Source organism: Panthera leo, chromosome D1 (assembly GCF_018350215.1).
Source record: "Panthera leo isolate Ple1 chromosome D1, P.leo_Ple1_pat1.1, whole genome shotgun sequence".
Lineage (NCBI taxonomy): Eukaryota > Metazoa > Chordata > Mammalia > Carnivora > Felidae > Panthera > Panthera leo.
Genome location: NC_056688.1, coordinates 6,707,509 through 6,729,880, shown reverse-complemented (window position 1 = coordinate 6,729,880; position 22,372 = coordinate 6,707,509). Strand labels below are relative to the sequence as shown.

Genomic DNA, 22,372 nt, shown 5'->3' with positions numbered 1-22,372 from the left:
AAAAAACTTACTAACTAAAGAATCTACTAACTTACTAAGAGAGCAATAAAAACGCAAACATTTCAAACTGCAAAGCCTGTGGTAATAATAAAAGCAGCATTAAAAAAAGTATAACCCTGGGGGCTCCTGGGTGGCTCAGTCGGTTAAGTGGCTGACTTTGGCTCAGGTCATGATCTCACGGTCCGAGTTCGAGCCCCGCATCGGGCTCTGTGCTGACAGCTCAGAGCCTGGAGGCTGTTTCAGATTCTGTGTCTCCCTCTCACTGACCCTCCCCTGTTCATGCTCTGTCTCTCTCTGTCTCAAAAATAAATAAACGTTAAAAAAAATTAAAAAAAAAAAATAAATAAAATAAATAAATAAATAAATAAATAAAAAAAGTATAACCCTGGATGCTTTCATTTTATTTTTTTTTTTAATTTTTTTTTAACGTTTATTTATTTTTGAGACAGAGAGAGACAGAGCATGAACGGGGGAGGGGCAGAGAGAGAGGGAGACACAGAATCGGAAGGAGGCTCCAGGCTCTGAGCCATCAGCCCAGAGCCTGACGCGGGGCTCGAACTCACGGACCGCAAGATCGTGACCTGAGCCGAAGTCAGACGCTCAACCGACTGAGCCACCCAGGCGCCCCTCATTTTAAATATAAAAAGATAAAAGAACTAAGAATTTATCTGAAAAGACACTAGAAAAAAACCCAAAATAATTCAAAGTAACCAGAAAGAAGATACTAATCAAGATACAAATTATGGATGTGATAAGGAGAATAAATTGAATATTCTTCTTCCCAAAGAACTAATTTTTGCCTTTTCCTTTTTTCTACCACACAATTATTTTGTATTTCATTAATTTTGGCTTTTGTCTTCCCTTCCTTATACTTCCTTTAGTTTTACCACGCTAGGGTTTTTTCCTCATTAAAAAAAAATTTTTTTTTTAGTTTATTTATTCTGAGAGAGACAGAGACAGTGTGATCCGGGGAGGGGCAGAGAGAGAATCCCAAGCAGGCTCTGCACTGCCAGCACAGAGACCAATGTGGGGCTTGAACCCACAAAACTGTGAGATTATGACCTGAGTCAAAACAGAGAGTTGGATGCTCAACCGAGCCACCCAAGCACCCCTTTTCCTCATTTCTTGAAATGAGCACTTAGATCACTGACTCCCAACCTCTTTTTTTCTAACACATGCATGAAGGCTATAAACTCCTTAATACAGGAGTTGTTTTGATATGATACATCTTATCAAAACAATTTTTAAAATGTGGTTATGTGAAAAGACAAAATGGATCAACTCCTCAAGACCAGATAAAAGTGGGGCACCTGGGTGGCTTAGTTGGTTAAGCATCTCCCTTTGGCTCAGGTCATGATCTCAAGGTTCATGGGTTCGAGCCCCACATTGGGCTCTGGACTGACAGCCTGGAGCCTGCTTCAGATTCTGTCTCCCTCTATCCCTGCCTCTCCCCTGCTCGCACTCTGCCTCTCTCTCAAAAATAAATAAAATATTTTTTAAAAAAGACCAGATTAAAGAAAAATGCATAGGATTAGGGATGAAATACATGGTATATCCACACATACAATATAAATACGCTATTAATAATGCCATTTCCAATTTCAAAACCTAGAGGAAACAAAAATGAAATATGAGAATAGACTCTTTGTCTTACTCCCAATTAAAAAAAAAATGTTTATTTATTTTGACAAAGCACGAGGAGAGGCAGAGAAAGAGACAGAGGGAAAGAGAGAATCTCAAGCAGGCCCACGCTCAGTGCAGAGCCCGACTCGGCTCGATCTCACGACCACAAGATTGCAACCTGAGCCAGTTATCGAGTCAAATGCTTAACCGATTGAGCCATCCAGGCACCCTTTATTCCCAATTTTAAGTAGAATGTTTCCAACATATCACTATTGGGATGATGCCTGCTGCTGGAATACTTGACGAATTTATTTTTCCCATTTTTTGGAAACATTTCTTTCTTTATGCCCTCATCTATGGAGATGATCAACTTCTCATGTGACTTTAACTTTTTCTATTTGGTTTTAAGTTCAACTGTCATTTTATCTTCCTCCTTTTATTGATTTCTCTCCTTATCTTGTAAGTTTCTGAATCAAGATATTTTAAATGACCCTAAACGGTCATGTGCGGATACCCAACTCAGTTCGGAATGCTGTTTGTGTTCTTCGGCTTCACAGTCAGTTTCTGTGGAACAATTTTTATCAGCTAAAATGTTTTGGTTTCCACTCTCTTGTGGTTTTGGATGGATGGTGTCTGTCATTTTCTATTTATATTCATCTTTTGGTCAGGATTCCTAGTTTAGGAGCACCTCCTCTTTAGTTTACGAAAGCTCAATTTCTTAATGGCCGACGCAGGGAACAGAAGAAAGGGTACGTATTTCGTATCTGCTGGATCCTTAAATCCTCTAATTACTTACCCGTCTGGAAACATTTTTATCTTGCCTTAATCTTGATTACACACTTGACTAGATAGAGAATACCAGGTTTAGAATAATATCCCTTCAAATATTTAAAGAAAATGTTTCATCAGACTCCTACACCCAATTTGACCAATGAGAAGTACTGGGGATAGCCTGCTTTGAGACTTAACTGTACTTCATCACTCCAAGAAAAGTAGGACTATTTTGTTCATCCTTGGAATTCTGAAATTCCTTAAGGATGTGTCTTGGCATGTTTTTTTTAGCACTTTCAATATTAAAACTCGTGGCGGGGGGCAGGGGGCACCTGGGTGGCTCAGTCAGTTGAGCGTCTGACTTCGGCTCAGGTCACGATCTCTCAGCTCATGGGCTGGAGCCCAGTGTTGGGCTCTGTGCTGACAGCTCAGAGCCTGGAGCCTGTCTCAGAATCTGCGTCTCCCTTTCTCTGCCCCTCCCCTGCTCAGGCTCTGTCTCTAAAATAAATGAACATTAAAAAAAAAAAAAAAAAAAGTTACATCTTTATTAAAAAAAAAAGACTCGTGGGGATGGGTGGGAAGGGACAAGAATATTCAATTTTCTTCTTATGTTTTTGGACTATACCCTCTCCTCTACTATTTCTATTCTCTCCTGGCATGACTTTACCCAATTCTAGATCAACCTTCTTCCTTTCTTTCTTTTTAATGTTTATTTATTTAGAGAGAGCACAAATGCAAATGCAGGAAGGACAGAGTGAGAGAGAAAGAGAAATAATCTCAAGCAGGCTCTGCACTGTCAGCACAGAGCCTGAGGTGGGGCTCTAACTCAGAGACTGCAATATCATGACTTGAGCTGAAGTCAGACACTTAACTGACTGAGCCACCCAGGTGCCCCCATTTTATTTTCCATACTTTGTTTTTGCTCTACATTCGGGGAGAGCTCTGCTTTTATTTTTCAAATCACTGATTTGGTCTTTTATTTTTTAGCTCTTTATTTTTTATTTCAAAGGTCTCTTCTTTATCTTGACTTTCATTTTCAGTGGCATCTCTTTCATTTTCTTCCTCTTTGATATAAACTGGAGTTTTTTTTAAGAGTTCTTTTCCGAACCTTGCATCATCTATTTCCTCTAAGATGGCCCTTGATGATTCCCCATCTCCTGGTATTCATGGCCGTGTAAGTTCCCTCCTACAATGTACAAGCATTTGCATGATTAACAGCACATATGTAACGGTTTGTCACTTCCCAAATTATGTTATAATCACCATGAATTCCACCTTGGGAGGACCCTCTTTCACTCTGGGGAAAATACGCTGCCACACTGTAAACTGCCCTACGGAGGGGCCCACATGGTGAGGAACTGAACACCTGCCAACAACCATGTAGGTAAACCCGAAAGCTCACTCAGCCCTAGCTGAGTCTAGGCTTACATCTTCTGCTGAGCTCCACTGCAACCCTGAGAGAGACTCTGAGTTTCGCCACCCAATTAAGCTGCTATCAGCTTCCTGACCCTCAGAAACTGTGACAAAGTGTTTTTTACTTCCAGATGCTAAAGTTTAGAGGAACTTGTTATGCAGCAAGAGACAAATGATAAACAGAGATACAACAAAGAGAGGCAGAAAACTATTGTAATCATTCAGATGAGGAGAGGGGGAAGAAGCTGGGATGGAAAGAAGTTTCATTCAAGAGATATTTAATAAAAATCTATGAAACCTAGTAATCAACTGAATATGAGGGAATTAAAAAACAGAAAGCTGATGGTAGCTTCTACATGTTCGGTTTGAAACTATGAATAACACATTTTTATCATTCTAAATTTGGAGTATTTACAGAACTTAAGAGACCAGACACATAGAGGAAAAAACAGACCATTTGAGTCTGGAAGTTCATGTCACGAGAATAATCTAGATTGCTTTTGCAGATATGAGAACTCAGTTAAAGGAATAAAAAGAAATGAAACTCTGGAGGAAACCAAAATTTAAGAGGTGCACAACAAAAAGTCAGCTTACATGACAGAGATGAGGCAGACAAGAGAGGAGAAAGTGGCGTCAAAAACCAACTTGGGCGGGGGGGGCACCTGGGTGGCTCAGCCAGGTGAGCATCTGACTCTTGGTTTCGTCTCAGCTCATGATCTCATGGTTCATGGGTTCAAGCCCCACGTCAGGCTCTACGCTGACAGTGTGGAACCTACTTGGGATTCTCCCTCCCTCTCTCTCTGCCCCTCCCCTGCTTGTGTGTGGCCCCCCTCTCAGATTCAAATCAAAATAAACTTTAAAAACAAAAATAGAAACCAACTTACGAACAATAAAAATACATTTTAAAATAACTTATAATAAAGATAAATCTTCTTTAAAATGAAGCATTCCAAGCTCAAAGTAATTTATTATTTAATTCTGGCATCGACTTCACAAACCAGAGTCAAACCAAGTATGTATATAGAACAGCAGCAGTTATTAACCAAGGGAGGTACCGTCCCCACAGAGGCTCATGGGGAAAAATCTGAGAGCTTTTCTTTGGTTTCACTAATGAGAAGTAGGGAGGAGAGTACACAGGGAGTGTCCACTACTAGAGGTGATGAAGGTGAAGGCCACAGGTGATAAACATCCGGCAATATGCAGCACAATCTTGTTTAACCACTTAAAATGCCAACAGTGCTCTTACTGAGAAACAAGGATATATGAGAAAAAATGGAATAGCCAATGTACTTTAAAAATAATACAATATTTTAGTGCCTCAAATTTAGAAAGATATAAGCAGTCTAATTATTAACTCGTGATCAAACAGGCTAAAATCTGAAAGGTTTTAATTAATGTAGGTCTTGCAATTTTGGTGATGGCATGTAAGATATACATACAAGAAGTCTTTAACCTAAAAGGACTACATATCGAGCTGCCTTAGATACCTCAAGGAGATCAAGGAATTTTACAGAAATGACGTGATGAGACCACTAACTAGGGCACGTACAAAGGTGTTGACGATTTCTGCTTAGAAACAGACTTGAAGCAGGGACACCATCACACTACGCTCCCTCTCCTGGTCAGGAGTGCACAGGAAACAAGCATTATTCTACATGATAAATGATATTATCAACACAAATTGGCAAAAACAAAACAAAACCAAAAAAACCCCACCACATTCAACATATTATTCATAAAATAGTTTAATCAAATAATTTAAGAAAAATATATAATATACATGAATGCTACGAATTTTTTAAAGGGCTTAGCTATTTCTTACTGAACTCTAATTTTTCAAAAGGCAGAATCATGCGTGTAAGTTAATTAATATTATGCAACAAGTTCTACATTATTTAGGGAAATTAAATTTTTCTTATGTGATAAAGAGAAAAAGAGCACAACAGCTTAATGTGTTTGGGTTACTCAGTCACACACCTACAACTCACTAGTAGAGTATTTCACTAGACCATACACAAAAAGATTATAGCAAGTCTGAGACAGTTATCCTTAGGAAGATATGCTTGCAAGGCTGGTGCTTGGCTACTATCTGGGAACTTGAATTTTGCAAAGGTTCTCACCGTTTCCCTATAAGAATGGCTCATGGTGCCTTAATGTTTCAGTAAACAATCTGATTTATGATGAACACTTGCTTTTCAACTAGGAGTCCGGAATTTTAGGTCATGTCAGGCAGAGGCTATTGTGACCAGTAAAAACCCTGGGCACTGAGTCTTTAATGAGCTTTCCTAGTAGACATAATTTCACATGTGCTGTCACGATTAGTTGTTGGAGAAGTGTCTCCTGTGTAACTGCAATGGGAGAGGATGCTTGGAAACTTGTACCTGGTTTCCCCTGGACTTGCCACCCCACCTTTGTTGCATTTTGCTTTGTATCCTTTACCGTAATAAATCAGAGCCATGAAGATGACTATATGCTGAGTCCTAGGAGTACTCCAAGCAATCAATGAACCTCGAGGTGGTCTTGAAACTGATACAACTGGTGTCAGAAGTGGAATTCACTAGCCCGCTGTGACTCACTGAAACACGGTGACAGCACTGTCTGGTAAAAGGAAGAAGTGATGGGATGATGAAGTTTTGTCGTTTGGGGGGCTATGAAATCATCCATGGTATGAAACAGCAGCTGAGTTGCTATCTGTTTGAAGAGAAAAGAGTTACCTCGGAAATTTGAAAATGAAAGGTCTAACCCCAGCAGAGTTGGCTAGCTCAATCCCCTGGCTGCTTTTGGCCATGCGGATAAAGTAGGAGGAGAAACGGCACAGTCTGGGTGACACCTGTGATTTCTGTTCTTGCCTCCAATTGGAAAGAGAAAAGGCCCAGAGTTTTGGGTGAACCAAAAATGTCAAATGTTGATTTTGGTTTCCCCCGCAGCCATGAGGAAAGAGTTAAATGAGATGCCAGGGTTGGAGAAAGCTTTATATAAACCATGGGAGAAAACGTTGGGGGTGGGGTGCTTGCAGGGAGAAGAAACTACTCCAGCTGTTTCTTCAGCCCAACAGCTATTGCTGAAGCAAAATCCTTCTCCAGGCCCCTTGCACTCCAGTCAGGAACTCCCAGCAACTGTAAATGCTAAAGTTACTGCTAGGGGTTTGAACAGGAGGTCAGGGGAGGAGGTTTAAAAAATGGCTTTGTATTTTGTAGCTATTATATCTGGATGTATGGCCAAAAAAGATGCAAAATGCTATATGCTTGTACTTTTGTAACTGCTGGAGGGGTTGTATCTATCAGGAAAGTATGGCCCTAAAAATTAGCGGACACAATTTTCTTGCCTTGAGTTGCTGGGGAGGTGACTGGCGTTTAAAGTGTTTGAATATTGGCAACAGAATAAAAGTCTCTATAACAGGTGATATTTACTATTATTTTTACCTATTAGTATGTTGAGAAGACAACATGAAAACAAAGGAAATCTTCAGACAGAAATACTTTTGGAGTTTTAAAAAGCAGTTTTTAGTGGCCACTGAGCTCTGGCGAAATCAGATGTCTGACCCTCAGAGGCTAATGACTTTCCAGCCTGATGTGCATATTTCTGAGCGGGTCAATTTGGACTCCAAGACTGGTAAGATAAAAAAGGCTCAGAAAAGTCTTGCTTGTCACTTGGACTTGGAACATGACTGTGTGCCTGCAGCATCTTGGCTTCCTGCTGCAGAAGAAAACTTGCTCTCTTTTTTAGAGTCCTGAATTCACAGATCTTAACTGCCTGGTCTCCGAGCTGAAACTGGATACTGTCTGTTTCTGACTGTTTCAACCTCAGCATAAGCTGTACTGAACTAAAGAGCCAACGTATACTCAGCGAGCAGGGGTCTGCCATGAGGACCGCTGCAGATACCAGACCCCCTTTGCAGAACCACAGACTGAAAGCATCACGGATTCTGGCTGGACCACCTGAATCACTTGCAGATGCCTACAGAAAAGGGCTTATTCTCTGATGGAGCCGTCTGAAGTCAAGCTTCTGGCTGACGCTCTACATGTGATACAGAGACTAACTGCACTCCTAACTTGTGGTCACCACCAAGAGCTGCAAGAGTCATCTCACTGTGATTGACTGGTGTTCAGTTTTCTGGATTTGTTGCAGTTTTCAACAACTGATGAATAATAACCTGATTCTATTTCACTCACCTCACCTCAGTAAGGCACCTCGGTTGCTAAAGGCCGCTGTCTCCAGAAAGGAAGTGATCTTTTCTAGGCTGCTCACTAGATAAATGATTGGGACAAAAGGCATGGGAGGTGACATAAACTTTAAAACTTTCTGAAAATTTGGAATTTCATCCAGACCAACACCTAAAAATGATACATCTTTCTAGTTAAGGTGTGTAAAAATTGTTTTTCTGTAAAAATGCTTTTGCTCCTCTTGCAAATCCACCTGACGGCGGGGGGGGCGGGAGGCAGTTTTCATTACTGAGTGAGACACAGTGATTTTACAAGAGAGAAAAAACCAAACCCAGCACCTGAGAAGGCTCACGGGAAGAGGAAGACATTACTGATTTTTTATTTTCCTAAGTATTCTAAAATTCCTGACATTAGCCTTCCACACTGCTGTGAGTACCCTGAGGTCAAACTTCACCACACTCAGAGACAGGAGGGAGCAGCCCAACTCCTACACGCTCCACAAAGAGCACATCTAAACATCATCCACTAGTGAGGCAATCAATTGGTGTCATGAATAAACAAAACTATCTGGAACTAATGTCCTTTAGGCACCTCATCTGAAGACAAGGCTGGAACTGAATTAACAGAAATGGACTGAGAACTCTACAGCCAAAGGTCCTCCGGGACGAGGGAAACTGGGGGCTGGGGATCACATCCGACCTGACTAATGTATGTCTTGCCTGGAGTCCCCTAACAATTGCAAACTCCTTGTATCTGGGTTGCCGCACATGTCCTCTGAGACTGCACTTCTTTGGGGATGTACTGTAATGATCATGACGCTGCTAAGACTGGACAGTTCTCAGGTGAGCTTCCACGTATAGGCCAGAGGTGTGCTGGGCCTGAATTGATGGCTCAGGCCACATTAAATAAAAAAAAAAAAAAAAAAAAAAGGTTCATTATTGAAACTGAAGGACTGAAGGAGAAAACCACCTAGTTTCCTAAAATAAACTTCACAGTTGACGGGATTTATTGTCACTCATTAAATCTAGGACCTCTAAAACGCATAACTGAAATCAGTACTAGAGCCTGGTCTTGCCGTGCCCTGTGGTATCCCACTGGTAACAGTTTTGCTGTTAAGACATTTTCGGTCAAAAGCCAAGAATTAATTTAAATGGTCAACAATTTCCTACACTGATATAAAACTCTCCTAATGATAGGAATGGACCCCGGTGCCTTAAACGTACAAAATACGTACAAACTCTATGGTTTACACTGAACACCCGCTCTCTCTGAGCATCTGGAATCTGGGTACGTATCAAGCAGAGGCTACCTTTGTGGCCAGCGCCTAATGAAAACTCTCAGGACGGGGTCTCCAAGAGCATCTCAATTAAACAACATATCACACATGGTGTCAATCCTGTCGCTGGAGAAGTGAAGTGTGTCCTGTGTGATTTCACAAGTACTCTTGGAAGCCTGTGCCCATCGTTCCCCAGGCTTTACTCTCTGTGCCTTTCTTTGTACCGATTTTGCTTTGTATCCTTTTGCTGTAATAAACCACAGCTGTGAATATGACTGAATCCTCCCGGCAAATCACTGAATGGAGATGAGGGCTTGGACGAGTAATAATTGTAAACGAGTAAACAGTCCAGTCTAGAGTCAGCATTTCATTTGAATATACAAATGCATCACCAAAATTTCCTTTACTTTAGCAAAAAGTTAGAGTGAATGGATTACTTACGAAAACAGATCAAACCACTGCTGTTTTGTAACAGATTCCTGGCGTAAAAGCTTCAGAACAATTGGACGCATGAAATCCCATTTGTCTTCAAACTGAAGTGAACCTTTATTCTTAAAAAAAAAAAAAAAAAAAAAGATAAACAGTAGTTTAATTTAAATGCAGTTAAATCAGAAGTGTCCATTATTTTTGTCTTTTAGAGTTAGCTAGAGAAACACAAGGCTGGACATGTAAAAGAATCGTTTTCTATAATGGAATCCCTAGAAACTTAATCTGGTTTCAGAGAATTGCAGGAAGACACCACAAAAAAGAAAACTAATTGTACAAACGTGGAAAGAATTTCGCCTTGCCCAAGGACAACTTCTGACCTTTGTCCTTGACTTCTGGTAGTTAATCTGTGGGCTGTTAGAATGTACATCTGATAAGAGAGTTTTTGTTCACCTGGTAACCTTGGGACAAACTGGACAATCTAACAAACATGATTCAGGGAGGGCGCTGGCCACACCTACGGAGTCCTTAGGGTGGGGGCTGACCAATCCAGAAACACCAGCGTAACTATGGGAGGTGGTTTTGGGTTAACCAAAATGGAGACCGAGATGATTCACAAGTAATCAGTCAGTCGTGCCTACACAACGACGCCCCAATAAAAACTGTGGACACTAGGGGTGCTGACTGGCTCAGTGGGCGCAACATGCGATTCTTGATCTCAGGGTTGTGAGTTTGACCCCCAAGTTTGGTGTAGAGAGTACTTAAAAATAAAAATTAAAAAACAAAAACAAAAAACTCTGGAGACTAAAGGTTGGATGAGCTTCCCTGGCTAGTGTGGAGGCCTCTTTTAAGTAAAGGGCCCACAGCAATCCCCTGACTGAATACCGACAGACCCACGAGGTGACCCACCTCAAACTATCCATAAGCCCTAACTGACCAATGGGCTACTTACAACCAGGCACAGTTACCAACAAAGGGGAAATTCGTTGTGTCCCCATACCTCCTCACCTTTCTTCTTTAAGAATAGCCTTCATCCACTGCCTTGTAGCAGACAGTCTCTCCTCGGCTGTCCTGCCTGCCACTCCCTTGCAATTCTTTCAATGAACTTCTATCTCCTTGCTGCTGCCTTGGGTGAATCCTTTCATCGCCCACACCACTGGCTTCCATCTGATTGTCACCCCCCATTTGGGGGCCCCCATCTGATCGAGAGGGCCACCACAGCTAGCAGGACCCAACACACACTGTCACACATCAAGGCCAAGATAGAGAGGTGATCTGACTATAGTGGAGAGGAGGAGGAAAGCTCCGTGTCTGGAACTCTCCTAGACTCTGCCCTATGTGTCTCTTTCTTTGGCAGATCTTATCTGTATCCTTTCTCATAATAAACCATACCAGGATCTATGAGTCTAATTAATTACTGAACCTCAGGATGGTTTTGGGAACCCTCCAAACTTGTAGCTGGTATCAGAAGTGAGGGTGGTCTTGTGTGTGGAGACTGAGCCTTCTAATTTCATAGTTGCCCTAAATTGCCCACAAAAAGTGTAATGAAAATCTACATAAACTGTGAAAACTGAAAAAAAAAAAAAAAAAAAAAAAAAACGAGAAAAGAAGAGAAAAATACCCCACTCCTTTTTTAATGCTAACAAAATACTTGACCGCGAACTGCTGAGAAGAGCACAAGAAATAGAAACTGTATACAGATGTAATGAGAACGTAGATGCCAAAATCTTAAACATTAGCAAGTTAAGGAAGTGGCATGTCAAAAGAATGGCACTTCATAATCACGCGTGGTTTATCCCACGAATGTGGAAGTAGCTGAATATTAAAAAAGGTCATCAATTCATTACATTACTAACAAGACAGAGAGACTGTATGTGTTTAGTCAATTACTACTATTCCTTTTCAAGGTAACTGGGGCCACGGGACTTGCTTTCACCAATAAATTTCCACAAAAGTCACCAATTTTCGAACATGCCTATGAAACATTTACAAACACACCTATGAAACTCATGATTGCTTTCACTATATATAACGTTGCTGAAGATGACGCTCACTTATAGCAGATAAGGTTCCAGACTGATGGCATGGGACCCGCAAATTCCCTGAAATTATAACCCAGGAGAAGTTTCTAAGCATGTGGTCTAACCAGAACCTACACCAGAATCACCTGCTTGGTAGTTTCACATATACATTTCTAAAACTTACCTCAGACCTACTGGATCAGAATCTCTTAAGTTCAGAATCAGCATATTTAGCAAATCCATGATAAAACTACATAAAAATGTTGGAGGGTTTATGACCAAACACAGGCTAAGAACTACTGTCTAACACTAAACTCTTGTGAAAGCAAGCGATGCTTCTTGCATCCACAGACAATGTTTCTTTTTTCCTTTTAATCTTTTTGACAAAGGTAGACTGTCACATGCAGTGCTGCATTCGACATGTCTGGAGTCCTGGAAGCCTGACCACCCTACGCTACAAATGGACCCTGAGAGCTTGTTTGGAGGCTCTAGCAGAGGAGGACGGCTCATATACCCTTGACCAAAGAATGGTCCTCCTCTTTTGGCGAAGGTCATCCCCTTCAACCAAGCGTGCACATGAAGAGGGACGCACATGAGAGTGGTGAGGGAGGAAGGGCACACCCACCTCACCGGCCAGATCAACCAAATCAACCCTGGTAATCGATGAGATGACAGAGGTCACAGCCAGATCATGCTCGCATCCTGTATCCATGAACAATGATGATCCTAAAAGTTACTGAACTGTCTTGCCGCAGGTACCTATCTATTTTAATCACAGTATTCTTATTATAAGCACCCACGAGTGTATTCACTCAAAATTTTGTGTGAGGGTTAGTTGTGCTTCTCCCCTGAACAACTAGTTTGTTTTTACCTTATGGACTTCAGTGAATCGTGTAGGTAACTTTCCTCTCAGTGTTGACTACGGAGAAATTCAGAGTTAGATTTGTAATTCTACGGCATAAATTCTGTGTACTAACCTCACGGCTGGCTTCAATTTTTCTACTGTTCCCTCTGAGGGAGGAGCATGCAAATAAACAAGTTTGAAAGAACCACTGAAAGTTTTCTTGACTGAGACATGCAGACTCATTATATATGCCCTTAATTAGAGGATACATTATAATGTCAACTAAGTCCATTTCCATAAGCAATTTTGGCAATTCGTAAAGTTAAACATGGTATAAATCTTATAATTAAAAATCAAAAAGGTACAGAGAACTGGAGCAAACAGGTCTTTAAGATAAATACTCATTAGACTCTGAAATCTATTAGCTATGGCAAAATAACAAGAAATACATTTTGGGTCTTCTGTTTGTTGAAACATTTTCCCCAATACTAAATTAAAAACGGAATGCAATAACTGAATGTTTTCTATTATTCTTTGATCCAAAAAATGGTGCTCAAGCAATTCTTTGGTCTATTCTCTGTTAAACTGAAGAGCACTTCATTAAATCATAACTAAGCAGCAGGACACCAAATCTATCTACAAAAGAGAGTGCTTTATTAATATGTGAAGGGACTTTCCAATTATGAACCCTGATTTATGAATGCTTCCATTGGCTAACTGAAGGCTGCCTTATCTCTATTAATTTGCTGCAAAGTCTCTTCTGCTTTCTTCCACTATTACTCAGAACAGCAAGTAGGCTGAACTCACCAACTGCTACTATCTGGGAATATCTCACCCCCTGGCTCTTTCACCAAGAAGATTTCAGCATCTGCCACATCCCTGCCCTCTATCCTTTCTTCCTTTCAGCCCAACTCCCTCCCTCACAGGTATTCTTCTCAAACACACAGAAAGGTTATGGGGAAGCCAGGGAGGGGCAGGTCCTGAAGGATACCTCAGGAAAGAGTATTTCAGGCAGAGGAAGCAGCCCTTGTAAAGACCAGAGTAGGGGCACCTGGGCGGCTCAGTCGGTTAAGTGGCCAAATCTGGCTCAGGTCATGATCTCGAAGCTCGTGAGTTTGAGCCCCGCATCGGGCTCTGTGGTGACAGCTCAGAGCCTGGATCCTGCTTCGGAGTCTATGACTCTGTCTCTCTCTTCCTCTACCCCACTTGTGTGCGCTCTCTCTCTCTCTCTCTCTCTCTCTCTCTCTCAGAAATAAATAAATATTAAAAACAAATTTTAAAGGAGGCACTAAGCAGGATTTCCTGACAGTATGCATCTGCGATGAGAGAAAAGAGTAAAGCATGACTCTAAGGCTTTTGTCTGATATGTTAAGACCCACAAAATGGGGTCCACTGCAGGGGCCCAGCCCATGTCCAAATCTAAACTAAGTCAGCCTGCAGTTGGGGAAAAACCTTACTGCCAAGGAAACCTAACACCAATCACAATCCTCCTACTCAGCTTTAGTTAGCTTATTCTACCCTACAGCAGAAGACCTACTTGCTTTATAAGGAAAATCTCCAACATCCTAACCAATCAGGCCCTGTTTTTGTCCTGCCTCTTCTAACATTCTATAAAGCTTTCCCTTGCCACAAACCCTTTAGGAAGAGTGTTCCACGGGTTGTGAGGCACTGTACTCCCTCAATCCATGGATCATCTTCCCTGGCATCAAGGGCATCAAAGTTGTTACCTAACTGTTTTAGTTTTGTCGTTTGACACATCCAAGAAGTATGGCACTGCCGTCAACTGAAATGGAAAAAACTGTAGATGGAACAGGCTAAGAAGGAAAGCCCTGGAGTTTGATTTCAGACACATTACACCTGACACATATATTAAACAGCCCTTTGAAGATGTTGAATTAGCTGTTTCATAAGAAACTCTAGAATTTATAGAAAGGTCTAGGCAGGAAATTAAAATATGCAAGTCACTGGAGTACAGATGGGTTTTACAACTTGTTACTGTCACTACCAAGAGAGTGAATATGAGAGAAGAGGGCCAGGCTCGAGGCCTTAGGCACCCAACATGAAGGGGTGAGAAGAATAAGAAATAAGAAAGGAGATGGAACAATCGCAGAGGTGGCAAGAAAATCAAGAGCACAGGATTCTGGAAACCAAGGGAATAAAGCGTATCAAGGAAGGGGGAGTGATAGAGAGCAGCACATGCTCCTGGAAGATTATGTAAGAGGACTACTGAAAAACCAATACGAAAGTCATGGAGACCTTCGTATTAATAACGTAAGAGCAGTTCTCATAGAGCGGTAAGGACAAAAGCCGGGGAATGGAACTGAGAGAGAAAAGAGAAAGAAAGAAAACTGGAAAAGTACAGACAACTCTTGGCAGTCTTACTGTAAAAGAGCACAGAAGTGGCATGGTAGCTGATGCAGAGAGGGAGACAAAATTTCTTTTAAGACGGGACGGACACAGTGTATTTTTATACCGATGGGTATATTCCAGGGTATAACACTGATGACGTGAGAGAAAAGGAAGGAAAGTGCTGGAGAATGTGAATTGAAATTTAATTTGTCCAGGGTAAGCAAGAAGGAAAGGGGCACAGGGCGCACAGGTGGAGGAAATAACTCTACCGTAAGAAGGTAAGGCAAAGTACATACATGCAGATGTTAGTAGAAGGGTAGATGAAGTAAGTACCACTCTCCGAAGTTCATTTTTGATTACTTCAGGTTTTCGGTGATGTAGAAAAAAGGAAAATGCCTTGGAAGACAGGTAAGGACATACTAGAAGTTTGAGAGAAAAGATGTGAAACAGATACTGAGGAAAGTAGAATAAACGACCAGGGTAATGTGACGGGGCTCATTTATAGAGTGTGGTCACGGATTTCAAGTGAAAAAAGCACTGGATCAGTAGAGTGGCAACGGAGGTAGCAAGTAGCAGGCAGAGTTTCTGTTCTAAAGGGGGCACTAAGGAGGCTTTCCTGGCACATTCACAGGTGCCAGCACTGGAAGATGGAGATATAGCTAACCCGGGTATAGTTTTCCCAGGTGAAAGGAGACAGGAGCAGGGGAATCGAGGTGTGTTCAGGGCACTGGTAACAATGACTGAACAGAGAATTTATGCTGATAAGAGCGAGACAAAGGACATCAGGAAGAGAGACAGAGCGTTCTTCTTCCACCCATGATGGAATAACGACAGCCAGATCTCCCCTCCTGCCGCAATGGCTAGAGAACCAAAGGGCAGTATAGGACAGTACTTCCTGAGAAAACTATCATAGGGCAGCCCTACAAATGCCCAAACATGCCTGGTTTCCAGACCTCAGCACAAGCAGGGGAACGCAAACAGCCTGGAAGTTTCACTTAGGAGCCAGAGTTCAGAGTTTAGACAGGACAAGGTGACAAAAATTTGTGGCACAGAGTACTAGAAAAAAAGGGAGCTGTGCAAGAGAGGGAGTTCCGGAGATAAACAGAGAGGTGTATCAAGCCTTTGACCGAATACTGACTTGCACATGTGTGTGAGAACACTGTCAGAGACTGGGGAAAGGCCCATGAGAAAGTAGACACAACAATCAGCAGGGCTCATAAAGGGCTACGAAAAGTTTGTGTTGCTACTAGCCAGAATAGAAATGCTCCTCAATATACAAGACATTCGGTAGAGTCCTTAGAAAGGCACTGCATCTGTAGTGGAGCCTAAGTAGCCCTACCCTGTTGTTCCCAACCCACTATTACAAAACTCGAAAGCAAGCTTCAAAAAGATCAACCTGATTCCAAGTAATTTAACTGTGTGAAAGCCAGACCCTGAAATATTTAAAGCATCAGATCCCAGCATATAAAACAATGTCTAGCATCCAATCCAAAATACCAAGCAGGCAAAGAAGGAAAATATAACCCACCATCAAGAGAAAAAACCCATCAACAGAAACTGACCCAGAAATGACATGAATTATAGTTTTAACAGAGCATGACATTTATCCAGCTATTATAAATATACTTTGCACGTTCAAGAAAATAGAGGAAAGCATGAACATCACAGAAAGATTTTTAAAAATGATTATCAGGGAACAGCATCATATGACCTGACTTACATATAACCAGAGTCTTGGGGGATGGGAGGGTATTTAAAGAATTAAAAGCCAAAATGTTTCCTAATTTGATAAAAACTATAAACTAAAAACTATAAACATACAGTAAGGTGATAGAATCAATGAACTGGAGGCCCTTTTGGAGCCAGATTACTTGAATAATACTTGAATGAGTTAGAAAGACAGGAGGAGTCTTGACAGAGTAGGATACTTGACACTGACATTATAGAAGGGTGAAATTTTAAAGTTTATTTATTTTTTGAGAGAGAAAGATAGCACAAGTGGTGGAGGGGCACAGAGAGGTGGGGATAGAGGATCTAAAGCAGGCTCTGCACTGACAGGAGAGATCCCAAGGCAGGGCTCAAACTCATAAACCATGAGATCAAAACCTGAGCCGACGTCAGAAGCTTAACCAAGCCACTCAGGTGCTCAAAGGATGACATTTTAAAAAATGTTTTCATTATATTCTTAACATTTTTCTTTAATCATTCCCTTATAATATTTTCCACTTTTCTTTCATTGCAAACATATGGCATTTTGCTAATTTGGAGTTATAGCCAACAATTTTTTTAAAAATTTTGTTAATATTTATCCATTTTGAGAGAGAGAGAGAGAGAGAGCGAGTGAGCAGAGAAGGGGCAGAGAGAGAGGGAGAGAGTGAGAATCCCAAGCAGACTCCATGTTGTCAGCGCAGAGCCCAATGTGGGGCATGAACTCATGAACCATGAGATCATGACCTGAGCTGAAATCAAGAGTCAGACACTCAACAAAATGAGCCACCCAGGCGCCCCCAATAAATTTTTTATATGTGCTATCTGTGATACAAAAGAGGATCTCCTTTTGTTAATCTCCACAAAGCTTCTTTCACATTTCCTTGGGTAGTCTGAATATCCGATAACTGTAAATATGAGTTATTTATTTCTCATATTATTTAACTTCATTATAATCTTCAATGTACATCAACCACTTTGATCATTTTACTTTATAAAATCTATTAATTATGTGTCAGGTACTATTTTAAATACTGACAAGCACTGGGGTGCATAGGTGTTTCAAACAGCTAAGCGTCTGACTCTGATTTCAGCTCAGGGCATGATTTTATGGTTTTTGAGTCTGGGCCCCATGTTGGGCTCTGCACTGGCAGTGTGGAGCCTGCTTGTGATTCTCTGTCTCCCTCTCTCTCTGCCTCTCCCCTGCTCATTCATTCCCTCTCTCTCTCTCTCTCTCTCTCTCAAAATAAATAAGTAAACTTTAAATAAAATTTACAAGTTTTAATTCATTTAATCTTTATAAATATCCTAGGTGTTTGGTATATTATTATTCTCACTTTATAGATGAAAAAATTGTACACTGTACCTGAAATTAGGTTAGGTTATTTCCCTAAGGTTATAGATAATGAGTGGTAGAGCGGGGATTCAAATCCAAGCAGTTTAGTTCTGTTAGTTCTGCCACATTCTTAACTACTTCCTGGATCTTTCTTGAATGAGCAGTAGAGGGACTTGCAACGTATGGGTAAGAGCCAACCCTTGACTTGATTTCATTTAAAAAAAATGCAGGAAAAAAACCCAAAAAAACTATGATTATAAAAATTTAGTGACCATCTAAAAACCACAAGATAGAACCAGCACTATAAAAAGAGACTTAGTTATCTTCAAACGTGGTACAGAAGGGAAATAATACTATTTTCCAAAAAGCTAAAAATCTTTCTCCATTGAAATGAGACATTTCACAGTACGCTTCCCTTTAAAACCTTTAGTTTGCAGGGGCACCTGGCTGGCAGGTGGTAGAGCATGTGACTCTTGATCTCAGGATTTGAAGTTCAAGACTCACATTGGGTGGAGAGATTATTAAATAAAGTCTTAAGGGGACCCTAGGTGGTTCAGTTGGTTAAGCATCTGACTCTTGATTTTGGCTCAGGTCATGATCTCATGGTGGTAAGATCAAGCCCTGTGTCATGGAGCCTGCTTGGATTCCCTCTCCTTTTGTCTCTGACCCTCCTCCATTCTCTCTCCCTCTCTCTCTCAAAATAAATAAATAAACATTTTAAAATAAAATAAAATCTTGAAAGAAAAAGACCTTTAGGTTTCCTTTATAAAGAAAAAATCCTTTTTAAAGAAATTTTGATAGTCCTTGAATTTTTAGAAACCAAAACAACTAATTTTAAGGAAAAAAAAAAAAAAGAAAAAAATAACAGTACTGATAGAAGAGTTTGAACTTATTTGAGGGGTTTCTTCATCATTTACTTATTACATTTACTCATTCAACAAATGTCTTGAGTGCCCACTACACATGAAGAATTATGCTAGTCACTGGGACTTATAAATGAAAGGTCTTCTGGGGCACCTGGGTGGCTCAGTCGGTTAAGCGTCTGCCTTTGGCTCAGGTCATGATTTCACAGTTCATGAGTTCGAGCCCGGCACTGGGCTCTCTGCTGTCAGCGCAGGGCCTGCTCTGGATCCTCTGTACCCTTCTCTCTCTCCCCATTCCCTGCTGTCTGTCTCTCTTCAGAAATAAACAAACATTAAAAAAAAATTTTTAAATAAATAAATGAAAGGTCTTCCAGGAACTCACACTCTAATATAGTGTTCCTTAAATTGTGGTTTATGGATTCCTAGAAGGGTCCCAGGATATACTTTTGAGGCTCAAAACTATACAAATAAATTAATTTTATGTTCTTTTTTTTTTTAAATAAGGTATTAATGCAAGTAGAGTCTGGATCATTTGTATGACTTTTTAACCAAGCACTAACCACAAAGAAAGGAATTGATAAACCGTACAATATAAAAAAATAAAAACTTTAGTCTTAAAAGACACCATTCAGGAACTGAAAAAGCTACCCACATAGTGGAAGAAATATTATTTCTAATACATATATCCAAGATAGGCTCTTATCCAATATATGTAAAGATTCCAAACAAAGCAAAACATGTGAAGATTCCTAAAAATCAGTAAGAAATGAAAAACAATCCAATGTAAAACTTGGCAAACACTGGTAGAGACCCTCCATAAAGACAGTATCTACATGGCCAATAACCATATGAAAAAGCACCCACCATCATTAATCATCAGGGAAACATATATTAAAGTCATGAGAAAAAATCACTATAAACCACCAAAAAGGCTAGAATAGAACAGAATGACAATACCAAGTATTAGACAAAATTCAGTGCAACCAAAACTCTCAATGTGCTGGTGAGAGTGTAAAGAGGAAACTCTTCAGCAGTATCTATGAAAGCTAAACATATGCATACTATGTGAACCCCCAATTTCATGTCTAGGTATGCTTCCCAATGAGCTGCACACATATGTCTACCAAAAGACATCGTATCTCAATTCACAATAGTAAAAAAACCATAAACCCCTAAAAGTCCATCAGCAAGAGAATGGATAAATTGTGAAATATTCGTAACAGTGGAACACTATACAGCAACAAAAATTTAACATGTAATAAGAGGAATCTCAAAGAAATCATGTTGAGCAAAAAAGTCACACACAAGAGTACACACTGGCTCCTGAACAGACAAAACACACCTACAGTTATTAGAAGTCAGCATAGTGATTACCTTGTGGAAGGGGTTACAAGTTAGAGACTAGCACAAGACAACAGAGAGGGGGCTTTCAGGGATACTGTTAAATATTCTATTTCTAGATCTGGGTGTTGATTATACAGGTATGTTTACTTTATAAAAATGCATCCAACCATAGACTTATGATTTGTGTGCATTTCTGTATACAGGTCATATTTCAACAAAGCTTACTTTAAAAATGGGCATGCTAGTATTGTTCATTTAAAAATTATTTTTTTAGTACTGTATTTAATTTGTAACATTTTATTTTATTTTATCATTTCATTTCATTTCATTTCATTTTAGAGAAAGAAAGTACTCAAGCAGGGGAGAGTGGTAGAGGGAGAGAAGAGAATCTCAGGCAGTCTCCATGCTCAATGAGGAGCCCAACATGGGGCTCGATCTCAAAAACGGTGAGATTATGACCTGAGCCCACATCAAGAGTTGGCTGCTCAAGTGACTGAGCCACCCAAGTGCCCCTTGTAACTATCTTTAAAAAAATTTTTTTTAAATATTTTTTATTCTTGAGAGAGAGACAGAGACAGAGCACAAGTGGGGGAGGGGCAGAGTGAGAGAAGGACACAGAATCAGAAGCAGGCTCCAGGCTCTGAGCTGTCAGCACACAGCTGGACACGGGGCTTGAACTCACATGCCATGAGATCATGACCTGAGCTGAAGTCGGACCTTTAACCAACTAAGCCACCCAGGCACCCCATAGAGAGAACCTGTGACTCTGATCTCAGGGCTGTGAGTTAGAGCCCCATAATGGGTGTAGAAATTACTAAAATATTTAAATAAATTTTTTTTAAAAGTTGCATTTGGAAGAAAATAAAGTTTATTATTTCTATACATCTTCTTCATGATAACAAAGGTACAAGAAAAGTTAAAGGAGAAGTTGAGTCAAGACAAGAAATAATATCACACACACAATTAGAATTATTTTTTACTCATCGGCACTCTTTCACTCCCAGGACATTTTGACGACACAGGGAATTTAGTTGATTTAAGATTTGTATTTGTTCCCTCTGTGAAGTTCTGATCCTACTGATTATGAATTATGTTCAATGATGGCACCCTAATTACTTTACAAAAGGAATCCAATTTGTGTATTTATCTTGGGTCTTTCCTGTAGACAATGAGGCTAGCTATTTGAATGTTGGGTTCCTATATGGTCGATGAGCCACTGGTACTCCCAGTTATATGATTTTAAAACTACATTTGCAACCCCCATTAACCAAAAGAACCACAAAACTCCAGTATATATTCAAATCCTGGCAATTCTCACTATGTTTCAGCCACACCAACCTTTTAAAGGTGCTCCTTAAATATGCCAAGCTCACCAGTGCACCTCAGGACCTTTGCCCTGGGCAGAATGCAGACCATTCAAGTCTAGCATCAGTATTGCCCCACAGAGGTCCTAAGAAAACTGCCTTTCCCCCTTTCCTCTCTGCAGATCCAGAACCTAGATCTTAAGCATACAGGAGATTTAATTTGGCTTTGAGACTGAAAATTTTATGTTTTTTTTATATATGTTTATTCACTTTTGAGAGAGAGACAGTGTGAGTGGGGGGGGGAGGGCAGAGAGAGAGGGAGACAGAGGATCTACAGCAGGCTCTGTGCTGACAGCAACAAGCCTGATGTGAGGCTCAAACTCATGAACCATGAGATCACGACCCAAGCTGTAACCAGACACTCAAAACCGACTGAGCCACCCAGACGCCCAGAGATTGAAATTTTTAATGTAGAGTAATAGAATTGTTAATTTTCATTTTTTAAAGTAGGTTCCACACCCAGCGGAGAGTTCAACAGAGGGCTTGAACTCACGACCCTGAGAGATCAAGACCTGAACTAAGAGTCAGATGCCTAACCAACTGAGCTACCCAGGCACCATGGGTAACAGAACTTTTTTTAAAGACCAGAAAGTTAGGAGATGGGGCTGAAATGTCATCAAGTGGCAGAGAAGGAAAATTCAACAGAACATAGTTGAAAGCAATATTTAGGGGAACAAATTTATTTTGTTGTAAGACAGTGCCCCCAGCTTCTAAACACTCTTGATTATACTGTTTTCATCTCAGCTCTCATTACTGCAAAACTACCCCATGTGTTACTTCTTTGGTGTCAGTATTTACACATTTGAATAGAAGTTCCAAAGGCTAAGGACCCTATCTGTCACATTCCCTACTGTATCACAGAATAGTATCCA

At 40.5% G+C, this 22,372-nt stretch overlaps 1 protein-coding gene across 4 annotated transcripts in view; it reads right to left on the bottom strand.

Moving 5' to 3' along the window:
* CUL5 (cullin 5) overlaps window positions 1-22,372 on the bottom strand; it is a 110,213-nt gene that overhangs the window by 62,788 nt on the left and 25,053 nt on the right. For all 4 annotated transcript variants that reach the window (XM_042903986.1, XM_042903983.1, XM_042903985.1 and 1 more), the window contains exon 2: window positions 9,688-9,797. In XM_042903986.1, the coding sequence (XP_042759920.1) occupies window positions 9,688-9,758 (71 nt within the window). In that variant the 5' untranslated portion in view covers window positions 9,759-9,797. The remainder of the gene's footprint in view (window positions 1-9,687; window positions 9,798-22,372) is intronic.